The 13,409-nt window shown below is 50.0% G+C and overlaps 1 protein-coding gene across 1 annotated transcript; it reads right to left on the bottom strand.

The window, feature by feature from the left end:
- Positions 1-79: 79 nt before the first annotated feature.
- Positions 80-3,634, bottom strand: GSC2 (goosecoid homeobox 2). Its single transcript, XM_043989679.1, has 3 exons — positions 3,478-3,634; positions 746-996; positions 80-195 (listed from the first exon to the last, which is right to left on the bottom strand). The coding sequence occupies exons 1-3, from the start codon at positions 3,632-3,634 to the stop codon at positions 91-93; spliced, it is 513 nt and encodes a 170-aa protein (XP_043845614.1). The 3' UTR covers positions 80-90.
- Positions 3,635-13,409: the final 9,775 nt, after the last annotated feature.

The raw sequence follows: 13,409 nt of genomic DNA, 5'->3' as shown, positions 1-13,409 counted from the left end.
GACCCAAGGGGGCAAGGCGCTCTCACTATCCCCCTGCCAGCTGCCCCATCCTTTCCAGGGAGCCCCAAGGCTTTTCTTTCATGCTGTCCCTCAGCAGCTCTCCTTGGGGGCCTTCTTAGCCCCCTGCAGAATGAGGGCTGAGGCTGACGCCCGCTTCTGATGCCGCCACTTGGCCCGACGGTTTTTAAACCAGACCTGTGGGAGGGGTGGGGGACAAAGAGAGCAAGAGCCTTGGGTCAGACTTGGAAGAGCAGGCACCTCCCACATGCTGCCCTCCACTCCTGCCTTGATTTCCCTTTCTTCAGCGAGTTGGGGAGGAGGGCTCAGGGTGAATGTGGGATCTGCTTTGCAAGTCCCCCAGGGACTTCCCAAGAGAGCTTCTGGACAGAGATGTCCCAGGGATAGAGCAGGCAGACTAGGGGGGCCTGGCATGGACTTGGGGAAGGTCAGCGCTGGGAGGGAACTTAGAACGTGGAATGTCAGGGCTGAGAAGGACCATAGCCCATCAAGACTGGAAAGTCCCTTAGCACACAGATTGCCGGAGCTGGGAGGAAGCTTAGAGAAGAGGATGCCTCAGGGATCGAGGTGGGGAAGGGAACTGGGCAGGCTAGAGGAGTGGGAGCAGACTGGGGAGAAATCCAGGAGGGACAGAAAGGAAGAATCGGGGCAGAGGATGGGGGTGCTGTGCCTACCTGAGCCCTCAGAGGTTTCCCGACCCTGGCCTCCCTCTCCATGAGCTCCCTACCTCCACGCGCTCTTCCTTGAGGTGGATGCGGTTAGCCAGATGTTCCCGGGCCACCACATCTGGGTACTGGTTCTGCAAGAATAAGGCCTCCAGGGCCTGCAGCTGCTCCTCGCTGAAGATGGTTCGGTGCCTGCGGGTTCTTCTCTGCAAGGGTTGGAATGGAGGTAGGGTCCCAGCTGGGGGGCCCCGGGGCCCCTTGCACACCCGGCCTGTAGCAGGAAGCAGCCTCAGTGGCCAAGGAAACCTGGAGTCTGGGAGAGGGAAACAAAGGCAGAGAGAAAGTCACCCGGAGTTCTGACCCACAGCTCAAGTGAGCCCCAGCAATCCCCACTGGCCCGGGCATGGGGGCCTTCTGGGGCCCCGGAACCAAGGCCACCTAGTCCAGCAGGTGGGAGCATAGTATCCTGGGACTGAAAGGGACCTCAGAGGACATCGGATCCAGCCCTCTTCTGTCTACCGACAGGGAAACTGAGGCCTAGAGGCTGGACAACTTCCCAAGGTCATGCAGATCATAAGTGGCAGAAATGGGATTTGAACTCAGGTCTTCTGGTTCTGAATCTGAGGGCTCTTCCCATAGAACTTTTCTGGAAGAAAGAGACAGACAGACAGACAGAGACATAGAAGGGAGACAGAGAGACAGGAGAGAGAGAAATAGAAAGAGAGAGGCAGGGACAGAAAGAGGACCCAATGAACAAGGGTTAGAAAAATAGACACTGGAGCTCAGAGACATAGAGAGGGAAAGACAAAGAGATCATGAGAGATAGGGCAAGATATAGAAATATTAAATGGGAAAGACAGAGGGAAGAAACCGAAACAGAGAAAGTCAGACACTGAGACAGACACAGAGGGAGAGAGAGAGAGAGAGAGAGAGAGAGAGAGAGAGAGAGAGAGAGAGAGAGAGAGAGAGAGATGGAGGAGGAAGAGGAAGAGGAGGAGAGAGAAGGAAAGAGAAAGAAAGAAAGAAAGAAAGAAAGAAAGAAAGAGAATGAGAGAGAGGGAGAAGAAGAAAAGAGAGGAGAGAAGGCGAGAGAGGAGAGGAGAGAGAATTAGAGAGAGAGAGAAAGAGAGATGGCTAGAGAAGAGGAGAGATAGAGAGAGACAGGGAGACACACAGAGAGAAAAAGGAGGAGAGAAGAGAAGGGAAGAGAGAGTCAGAGAGAGAAAGAATGAGAGATTAGAGAATGGAAAGAGAAGGAAGGAAAGAAAGCCAACACCCTGGCTCCCCTGCTAGGGGCAGAGTGGGAGAAGCCGCAGAGACAGAGGCAGGGGCAGAGCCCCAGAGCAGGAGGGACTGAAGCAAAGACAGACAGAAGGGGACAAAAATGGAAAAACTAGGGGGAGGGGAATCAGTCAGTAGGACAGCAAACATTATGAAGCACCTACTGTGCTCCAGACCCTGCGCTAAGTGCTGGGGATACAAAAAGAGGCCAAGGCCGGTCCTGCCCTCCAGGGGCTCCCAGTCTAGTCGGGGAGACGTGCGCAGACATGCGCAGACGGCTGCTCTGGACCACGAGACAAAAGCGATTTTCAGAGAACTAGGAATTAGTAGTATTGTCCTGGAGAAGTGGGGCCCTGGGGGGGCTAAGGCTTGTCTGGATCCAGACCCTCTTCACTTCTCGCTTGGCCCCTGGAGAGATGCCCAATGGCTCAGCGAGATGTGGAAGGAAGGGGGAGATGGAGGTGCTGCTGGAGCAGAATGGCCCCTTCTCTCAGCCTTCTCATTCTGCTCCGAGGCCTGCCTAGAACCGGGTACTGACAAGCTGGAGGCCTCGTCAGTTTGGCCACTAACTCACACCATGTGACAGCGGATTCAGCGACTGAGGCTCAGTTTCCTTCCCTGCAAAATGAGATGTTGGGTTTGATGATATCCCAGCTCTGACCTTCCCTGTTATAAGCGCCCCCCAGCCCTGACATCCCCTGTTCTCAGGCCCCCCCCAGCCTTGACATCCCCCATTCTAAGGCTCCTCCCAGCCCTGACATCCCCTATTCTAAGGCCCCTCCCAGCCCTGACATCCCCTGTTCTCAGGCCCCCCCTAGCCTTGACATCCCCCATTCTAAGGCCCCTCCTAGCCCTGACATCCCCTATTCTAAGGCCCCTCCCAGCCCTGACATCCCCTGTTCTCAGGCCCCCCCTAGCCTTGACATCCCCTATTCTAAGGTCTCTCCCAGTCTTGACATCCTCTATTCTAAGACCCTTCCTAGCCCTGACATTCCCTGTTCTCAGGCCCCCCTAGCCTTGACATCCCCTATTCTAAGGTCCCTCCCAGTCTTGACATCCTCTATTCTAAGACCCTTCCTAGCCCTGACATTCCCTGTTCTCAGGCCCCTCCAGCTCTGACATTCCAAGGTCTATGGTCCAGGGACATTAGATGCTGCTGTGCTCATTCCTTTATCCAGTCCTCCCTGTCCTGGCTGGGAACTATGGTCCATATGCCCCATGCTGCAGAGAGAAGACTATTCTCCAGGGGACCCTCAGCAGCTCACAATAACAGAGGGGCCTAGAACAGCAGAGCTGGAGGGACCTTAGCAGTTATTTAAACCAAACCTCTCACTTGACGGAGGAGAACATCGAGAGACATTATCAAGTTGTGAGTAGCCCAGCCAGGATTCAGATCCAAGGCCTCTGACTCCCTCTCTGTAGCTTTTCTGGTGACCTCAGGGCAGAGCCTCCTCCATGGGCTGCACCCCCATGGCATTGCACCCCTTGGGAGTCCCCAAGCAAGCATACTCACCCAGCCAGACAGCAGGCTCCTGGAGACTGTGGGGGCCAGCATGGTGGGCACAGCAGCAGCAGACACCACAAGCTGCCGGGCCTGGCTCCTCTGGCTCCTCAGAGTCCTCAGGCAGGGCTCCAGGAGAGTGGGACCCCCTGGGCGGCTCAGGACTCATGTTCTGGGGCTGTGGGCCAAAGAGGGGCAAGGCTGGTGGGGGAGGGCTAGACAAGATGTGGTCAATGCTGAAGGGACATGGCCTTCCAAGGCTCCCCCGGCCTGGCACAGCCCTGCCAGCCAATGCCATGCCCCGCTGCCACCTGGGTCCTGAGGCACAAGGAGATTGTAGCCAATGAACAGCCCCTGGCCCAGCAGACCCAGGAGCCCCAAGAAGCTTCCTGCTGCCCTTCAGCTCCTATCCTAGGGAGTGTTATGGTATGGAGAGCACAGACATCGATAGGTATTTCTCTCTAAGCTCCCAGCTTGCTGGCTGGGGGCTGTCTTAAATATCTATCTCTTTATATATATATATATATATATATATATATATATAAATATATATATCGAGGGAGAGAGATGTATAATCCCTTTGGAAAGAAAACTCTAAGACCCCTGTGAATAAAAGAAATTCTCCCTAATCTTCGTAGCTTTGTGTGGGGTTAGCGTGGATCTAAGATTTAGCTAATCCTCCCGAAATGAGTCCGGGACGAAATCTTGCTCTCCATCTCGAGTGGAGATTGGAGGTGGTGTTTGGTGCCATTGTGAGCAGCCTGGGTCCGAGGCATCAGCAGGAGAACCGTTCCCAGGCCAGAAATGGGCCCAGAGGATTAGCGCCTTAAAAAACTCTATCCATTATTCCCTGGGGACAGGGGAGGGCTCCCTGCCAGGAAGAAATTGTCACATCAGATGGCATTGAGACAGATGGAAAAAAAGACACCGGGCTGGACATGGCAGGGAGAGTTGTAGAGACAGAAAGAGAAGGCAAGAGACTGAATGAGAAGGATAGAAGAGACAGAGAAAGAGAGAAATGGAGAGACAGAGAAATATATGGTGAGAGAGAGAAATAGACAGTGAGAGAAACAGAGAGAAATAGACAACAAGAGAGACAGAGAAATAAACAAGAGAGACAGAGAACAATAATGAGAGAGAGGGGAAGCTAGGTGGCACGGTGGATAAAGCACCAGCCTTAGATTCAGGAAGACCTGAGTTCAAATCCAGCCTTAGACACTTGACACTTACTAACTGTGCGACCCTGGGCAAGTCACTTAACCCTCATTGCCCCACCAATAATAATAATAACAATTAATAATAATAATAATGAGATAGAGGCAGAGAGAAATAGAAAATGAGAGAGACAGAGAAATAGTAAGAGACAGAGAGAAATAGTGAGAGAGACAGAAATAGAGAGAAATAGACAGCAAGACAGAAAAATATAAAAAGAAATAGATGGTGAGAGAGACAGAGACAGAGAGAGACAAAGAGAAATAGACACCGAGGGGCAGAGACAGAGAAATAGTGAGAGAAAGAAATAGACAGTGAGAGAGACAAAGAGAAATAAAAAGCAAGAGAGACAGAAAGAATGAGACAGAGACAGAGAGAAATAGTGAGAGACAAAGACAAAGAGGAATAGAGAGAGAAATAGAGACAGAGAAGGAAATAATGAGAGAGACAGAAATAGTGAGAGAGACAGAGACAGAGAGAAATAGAGACAGAGAAGGAAATAACGTGAGAGACGGAGAAAGAAACAGAGAGAGAGAGAGATGGGTATAGTGAGGGAGAATGAAAAGGACCGCTGGCTCCAGACAGAGGGACGAGAGAGGCCAAAAGGAAAGGGAGGGCCAGAGAGACCCTTCCAGACAAGAATCTAAGGAAAACTGGAGAGAGGAACAATAGCCAGTATGTCTTCAGTTCCTTAAGGTTTGATGCCTTTTAACGTGTTAACTCATTTAATTCTCACAATAACCTTGAAGATAGAGGAAACTGAGTCTGAGAGTGATTAAGTGCCCAGGGTCAGGCAGCTAGTCAGGGTCTGGTGCAGGATTCACACTCAAGGCTTCCAGGTCCAGCACCCCATCCTCTGTGCTACCTAGTTGCCTCCAGTTGAACAGAAACAGGGAGATTCTGGTAAAGAGAAGTCAGAACAGAAGCAGAGGCAAAGGGAGGCCCCAATCTGAGTCCTCCACCACCCAGCCTCACAGATGGCAAAATTGTGCCATCTTAGGGGGTCTCGCACCTGTCCTTCCTCCCTTCTGGATAACCTGCCAATAATGCCACCCTTCCTTGGGCAAATCCCACCTCACCAGACCTCAGTTTTCTCCTCTGTAAAATGAGCAGGATTGGCCAGAAAACCCTCGCTCTGAGATGCCGAGATCCTGTGAGATATTGGAGCAGAGGGGTGGCAGACATTGTGGTCCCTTGTATGATGTGATACTGACTCTCTGACCCAAATCCCACCCCCAACACTTGCTTGCTGGGCTAAGCTTTCCCATCTGTAAGACGGGGCCAATACTACCAGAATCTTGGAATTGGAAGGGAATACAGAGGCACTTAGTCCGGCCTATCCCGAGACTAGGATCCAGTGGTCATTTCCCCCTTCAATCTCCTTTCCCCAGGCTAATCATCCTCCCAGGGCTATTGTGAAAGTCAGCTGAGCTACTTACTGGCCATATGACTCTGGGTAAGTCACTTACCCTCTGTTTGCCTCAATCAATCAATAAACATTTATTAAGCACCTACCATGTGCCAGTCACTATGCTAAGTGCTAGGAATACAAAAAGAGGCAGAAGATCATCCCTGCCCTCAAGGAGTTTACAATTTAATGGAGGAAACTATCTTTCCTGGGTGAATGTTAAGCAGTTTGCATTTATTTTTATATCATTGGAGAAAGATTTAGCCAGATGAAAGAACTGACTAATTTATTTTTCGCTGAAGTCCTATAACATGATGTTATCCATATTGTTATTATTTTGGTTGTTTCATTTATGTCTGATTCTTTTTTTCCCCATTTGGGATTTTCTTGACAAAGAGACTGGAGTGGTTTCGCAGTTTCCTTCTTCAGCCCATTTTACAGACAGGAAAACGGAGGCAAACAGGGTGAAGTGACTTGCCCAGGGTCACATGGCCAGTAAGTGTCTGAGGCCAGATTTGAACTCAGGGAGATTGAGTCTTCCACATGCCAGGAAATACCCACTGCAGTGCCACCTAGTGGCTCTATTATCTATATACATCAAATGAACTATGAGATGTTTTGGTTCTACTCTTTAATTTGGAATTTCTATTCTTTAATTTCTTCTTAGAAGAAATGATAATGGAGTTGTAATAAGTGTAAGGTCTGGCCCTCTCTCCCAAGGCCGGGCTGCTACCTGAGGGGGCTGGGGGGGTATTACTCTTCTCTTTCCCTGTAAGCTCAAAACCCTACTAGCTATGTTCCCCTCTTTGTTAGGAGCTCATGAGTAGCATCCCAGTTCCATGTAATTATTTACCTTTGGTTAGTTTTCATATATGAATAGTTACTTCAGGCAAGGACACCTATGATCACCATTGTTGCTGCTGTTCAGTTATGTCCTACCCTTTGTGACCCCATTTAGAGTTTTCTCAGCAAAGATACTGGAGCGATTCGCCATTTCCTTCTCCAGCTCGTTTTACAGATGAGGAAACTGAGGCAAACAGGATGAAGTGACTTGCTCAGGGTCACACAGCTAATGTGTGTCTGAGGACAGATTGGAACTCAGGTCTTCTTTGCTCCGGGCCTGGCACTCTAACCTCTGTGCCACTTAGCTGCCCTTTTATCACCATTATTATTCAACTCACTGCTAGAAATGTTAGCTATAGCAATGACAACAAAAAGATATTGCAGATAAGTATAGAGAGTAAAGAAATAAAGCTCTTGCTTATTGTAGATGATGTGAAGGCTTATTCAGAGAACCCTAGAGAGTGAACTTTCAAAAAACCTAATGAAAATAATGAACAACTTCAGCAAACTTACAGCCACACATGTAAATAAAATAAACCCATACAAATCAGCAGCATTTCTAAAGATCACCAGCAACAAGAGCTAGACAGAGAAATCCTATTGAAGATGAGTGCAGATAGTATAAAATACTTGGGAGTCTAACTGCCAAGACACACACAATTACAAAACACTTTTCACACAAATAAAGTTAGACCTAAGCAACTGGAGAAATAGGCTACTTACTACCTTGCTCATGGGCAGGATGAGCCAATAAAATAAAAATGACAGGAGGCGGCTAGATGGCGCAGTGGATAGAGCACCGGCCCTGGAGTCAGGAGTACCTGAGTTCAAATCCGGCCTCAGACACTTAACACTTACTAGCTGTGTGACCCTGGGCAAGTCACTTAACCCCAATTGCCTCACTAAAAAAAAAAAAAATGACAATACTACCTAAATTTACTTATTCCGTGTCATACCAAACTACCAAAGGACTACTTTACATAACTAGAAAAGATGATAAAATGTGTCTGAAGGCAAAAATATCAAGGGAACCAATGAAAAAAAGGGGTAAGGAAGGAGGTCTAGTAGTACCAGATCTTAAACTGTATTATTAATTTTTTTTCTTTTTTTTTTATGGGGCAATGGGGGTTAAGTGACTTGCCCAGGGTCACACAGCTAGTAAGTGTTAAGTGTCTGAGGCCGGATTTGAACTCAGGTCCTCCTGAATCCAGGGCCAGTGCTTTATCCACTGCGCCACCTAGCCACCCCCTAAACTGTATTATTAAGCAGTCATTTTCATAGGGCAGCTGGGTGGCACAGCAGATAGAGTGCTGGACCTAGAGACAAGACTCACTCATCTTCCTGAATTCAAATCTGAACTCAGACCCTTACTAGCTGTGTGACCCTGAATGAGTCACCTAATCCTGCTTGCCTCCAGATTCCTCATGTGTAAAATGAACTAGAGAAGGAAATAGCAAACACTTCAGAATCTTTGTCAAGAAAATCCCAAATGGGGTCATGGAGTTGGACCCAACTGAACAAAAAAATGTTATCATCAAAACAATTTGATCGGCGGAGCAGATTAGATCCACAATATACAGACTCAATCAATATTTACTGAACTCCCACTATGGGCCAGGCATTATGCTAAGATGGAGTTTGCAATCCCCTAAAACTCCCAGATAGTTTCCAGACCAACCACATGCCTTCCTCCTCCTGTGCTTGGGAGGTTGATTTTTTGAACCCAAGTGTATGCCTTGACATTTATCCCTACCAGAGTTCATTTAGACATTTTTTTTTTGGTAGGGCAATGAGGGTTAAGTGACTTGCCCAGGGTCACACAGCTAGTAAGTGTTAAGTGTCTGAGGCCAGATTTGAATTCAGGTCCTCCTGAATCCAGGGCTGGTGCTTTATCCACTGCGCCACCTAGCTGCCCTCATCTATACATTTAATTCAGTATTAGTCTATCAAAATCTTTGAGACCTGACTCTGAAATCCGGTGTGTTTGCTATCATCCCTCTCAGTTTTGTTGAGCAAACCATCTATGCTTTTATCCGAGTTGCTGATAAAAGTGTGAAATGGACCAATGGGGGTGCTGCACTGGGGGGTGCCTGCCACATGGGATGGAACCATTACCTAGTCAATACATTATAATCAACTGGTGCACGTTTCTCTGCTTTCTCCACAAGAATTGTTGGAAACATCAAATCCTTTGCTAAAATCTAGGCAAGTTATGTGGATAGCACATTAGTAAACTTGTTTTAAAAAAGGGAACAAATGTTTTTCATTTCCCTCCAGGCTAGGCAATAATATCATAAAAAGAAGGGAGACAGGAAGCAGGAAGAGGAGGTGGTGAGGTCCTCAATGAAGTGGCATCCTCCCATCTTCTGCCAATAATGAGGGGGGCCATGTATCTGAGGTACCTCTCCCCCCCCCCGCCCCCACTCCTCACCCATAACCCTCTTTCTGCTTACCTCTGTGACAACTGGAGTGACGCCTCCTGCTGGAGAGATAATGTAGGAAAGCTCCACCCTGAGGAGAAGGCGTCTGAGGGCAAGCCATGTGGCTTGGAAGGACAGTTCCTTGGAGTCAGGAAGTGACGTTTGATGTTTCTGGTTCATACAGGAGGCTTGTGGGACGAAGAAGGGGTGAGCTCTCACTCTTTCGCCAGGACCTCGTGGGGAGTGGAGCAGAAATGCTGGCTCCCTGAGATAGATAGATGTAGGCATCTAAGCCTCTTCCTCTCTCCTCACCAAATTCTTATGCTCCTTAATAAAGGCTTAAAAGTCTAAACTCTTGGGGGCAGCTAGGTGGTGCAGTGGATAAAGCACTGGCCTTGGATTCAGGAGGACCTGAGTTCAAATCCAGCCTCAGACACTTGACACTCAACTAGCTGTGTGACTCTGGGCAAGTCACTTAACCCTCATTGCCCTGCAACAACAACAACAAAAAAAAGTCTAAACTCTTGCTAAAGCTTCTAATTTATTGGTGACCACTCATTAGACTTTTAGACAGTATAGCTAGAATTTTAGACACTTCACAGACAGCAACCATTCAGATGGTGACCACGAAGTATTCATCACAGAGCTGAGCTGCCCAAGGGGACAGAGAGGCCGGACTCTGACTCTACTGATGGACTTCCCATCTTGGCCTTCCCTGCTGCCCCTTTACCCCTGTCCCATTCCCAGATAGCCCAGCTAGATATGTCCTCTCTCTTCTCTACCCCAGAACAGAGCTCAGTCCTCCTGGGGGAGGCAGGGCCCCCTCCTGGCTTGTTCCAGAACAGGGCCAACCCCAGCCCAAGGGCCTCCCCTGCTCCCCTCCCTCCATGAGGCCTCCATGCAGAAGAATCACCACTTCCTGAAGACAGGTCCTGAGTTTAGAAGCCCCAGGAGACAAAGGGCTGCCTCCTCCACTGGGTGGGCTGGGACCCCAGAGGGGCCAAAATGGTACCACCTTCCTCCTGATTGACTTGGGTGCCCATGGCCCTCCCTGCTTACCAGCCCAGACTCTCTCCCTCTCTCCTGCCTCTTTCCCCATCCGGGCCATCACCTCCACCTCAGTTCTCTCTCTCTGGGTCCCTCTTCCAGGCTCTTTTGCCCATCCCTCTGCCTCGTTCCCCGCACCTGGCTCTCTTTCCTCCAAGTCCCTGTGTCTCCCTCTTCCATTTTCCTGAGTTCACCCCACCCTGGTCTGTACGTACCCTCTCTGATCCCATGGATCCCCCCTCTCCTGCTCCCATCTCCTGGTGCCAGCACTCATGGCTTCTTTGGTCGTCTATCCTGCCCAGGGCTCCTTCCTACCCTCTTTGCCTCCCAGGATGACCCTCTATGTCCTGTCCCATTCTCTGCCTGGCACTCCCTCTGGTTCTCCAGCTTTCTCCTATTCCCATCGCATTTGCCTGCTCCTCTTCCTCTGTCCCACCTCACTGCCCATTTCCCTCTCCCTCTCTCTGTGTCTCTCTATCTCTCTGTGTCTCTCTCCTCTCTCTCTCTCTGTCTCTTCTCTCTCATTCCTCTTCCTCTCTTTCTCTCTCCCTCCGTCTCTCTTCTTTCTCCTCTCTTTCACTGTCTCCCTGTCTCCTCTCCTATTTCTTTCTCTCACTCTGTCTTTCCTGTTTCCATTTCTTTTTTCCTGTCTCCTCTTTCTTCTCTCATTATCTCTCCCTGTTTCTTCTTTTCTTTCTCTCCCCTTTTTCTCCTATCTTTTTCTCTCTGTCTTCTCTCTGTCTCTATCTCTTCTCTCTCTCCTTAACCTTTTCCCTCTGACTCTGTCTCCATCTCTCTCCCTCCTGTCTCTCATCTCCTTTCTCTCTCTGTTCTCTCTCTTCCTCCCTCTGCTTATTTCTGTCCCCTTTTTCTCCAACCTTTGTTGCTCCCTCTGATTCTGCCTCTTTCTCTTCTTTCTCCTTTCTCTCCATCTATCTCTCTCCCTCCCTCCTTCTCTCTGTCTCTCCGACACCCTCTCTCCCCTGTTCCCATTCCTTTTCCTTTTGTACTTACTCTGTCTCTCCCTGTCTTTTCCTCTCATTTCCAACTCATTCTCTTGTCTCTCCTGCCCTGTTCCTATCTCCCTCCCTGTCTTGGTCTCTCTTCTTCCCACTCCCAGCTCTGCCTCAGTCTCTCTTGCTCTCATCTTGTTTCCCATCTCTCCACACATCCCTCCCATTGCCATCTCTCTGCCTCGACCTCCCCTGTTGCCGGCTCTGCTCTCGTCCGTGTGTCTGTTTGCTGCTGCAGCCCCCTCTCCCCTCCCGGGCCAGGCCAGGCCAGGCCAGGCCCACGTGGCTATTAGTCATTGTTGGGATTGCTTTCTTTCATTGCCTGCTCCCTTTCACTGGAGAAAATGGCTTGGTAATGCTTCTTTTATCACAGAATTAGGGGATTTAGGGCACAGATCTGACAAAGGGACTTTCGATGGGAGCTGGGAATCAAGCACCAATCAGCCCCACATCTCTGGGGCCTGGGAGCAGAGAGGGAAATCGAGGGATTATGGATGTCCTGTTTACTGAGCCTCCAGCCTGATAGCATCTCAGGCCGCTCTGTCTGAGAAAAGAAGCGAAATCCAGCAAGAAGAGGCTGGGCCCAGAACAATGTAGGGCCGCCGCCACGGAGGGGGAAGGCAGCCCGCGATTGGGCCTGTTGGGGAAAGAGATTCAGAAGCCATTAGAGAGGCTTAACACCAAGGTTAATCTGCTTTGGCCGTTCATTTGTCAAAAGTGAATTTATAGGTTTGGAAAAATCCTGCCTCCTGAAGCAGTCAGCCGCCCTCCCTGCCCCCTCCCCTGGCCCCACTGCCTCCCACTCTGCCTGCCCCCCCCACCCCGCCCCATAGCCTCCCACTCTGCCTGGGCCCCTTGCCTTGTCCCTGCTGGCCCCCGTGACCCCATGAGCCCTTCCTTGGTCTTCTCCCAGGTACCTCACTCTACACGGAGTAGCCTCTCACCATCCATCTCTGTGCCCCTTCCCCAGCTGTTTATCTACATGAGGGGATGGACAAGATTGGAAGTTAGAAAACTGAGGCACTGGGACAGCTAGGTGGCACAGTGGATAGAGCACCGGCCCTGGAGTCAGGAGGACCTGAGGTCAAATCTGGCCTCAAACGATTGACACTTACTAGCTGTGTGACCCTGGGCAAGTCACTTAACCCTCATTGCCTCACCCAAAAAAAAAAAAGAAAACTGAGGCACTTCGAAGCCCCAGGCTGTTGGCTAGATAATGAGCCTCTCTCTTGCCCAGATAATGAAGGTTTGCATGGCCTCCACATGGGAAGATAGGCAGACACAGCCAACATTCAACGTAAGGTAGGGGAAGAGACCTGAGGCCTTAAACCAAGATGCTGAGTCCAGAGAAATGACTGAACCTGGCAGTGAATCAATAAGCATGTATAAAATACCTACTATGTGCTAGGCACTGTGCTAAGTGCTGGGACTACAAATGAAGGCAAAGGCAAAGCGAGTCCCTGTCCTCAAGAAGTTCAAAAGGGCTATGAATGGGTGGATGGATGGATGAATGGGTGGATGGGTGGGTGGATGGATAGATGGATGAATGGGTGGATGGATGGATATATGGGTGGGTGGATGGCTGGATGGTTGGAAGGATGGATGGATGGATGGATGGATGACTGAATGAATGAAGCAGGCAAACTGGCCTAAGGTAGCATGTGTTGCCAGGCAGGTCAAACCCCACCCACCATCTTGACCACCATCTCTCCTCAGACCCTGATGGAAACAGCCCAGGACCCTGAGCCCAAGAGCCTTGGTGACAGCGGCCCCCCTCAAACCTGCCTCTGGTCCAGCCCCCGCAGCCATCACCAAGGACAAAAATCCCATGGAGAGCGGCCCACTTTGGCTATCACTACCAGCAACAATGCCACCCACAGGCAGGTGAATGGGGTTAGTAACTCCTTCCACACCACCGGTCCTACCTCCAGCCAGCCCTGACAGCCTTCATCCAGGGGGGTCATTCCTGTGGAGAAGGGGTCAGCCATCCCACCAACTGCT

Source organism: Dromiciops gliroides, chromosome 1 (genome assembly GCF_019393635.1).
Source record: "Dromiciops gliroides isolate mDroGli1 chromosome 1, mDroGli1.pri, whole genome shotgun sequence".
Classification (NCBI taxonomy): Eukaryota; Metazoa; Chordata; class Mammalia; order Microbiotheria; family Microbiotheriidae; genus Dromiciops; species Dromiciops gliroides.
This window is presented reverse-complemented; position numbering and strand designations above follow the sequence as displayed.

Bases quoted from the DNA above. Each gene is read 5' to 3' on its own strand.
- GSC2 (XM_043989679.1), bottom strand. From the start codon at position 3,634: ATGAGTCCTGAGCCGCCCAGGGGGTCCCACTCTCCTGGAGCCCTGCCT. The intron at 997-3,477 runs GTGAGTATGCTT...TCCCTCTCCCAG, and splicing joins GGAGCCTGCTGTCTGGCTGG to ACTCCAGGTTTCCTTGGCCA. The intron at 196-745 runs GTAGGGAGCTCA...CCCCTCCCACAG, and splicing joins TCAAGGAAGAGCGCGTGGAG to GTCTGGTTTAAAAACCGTCG.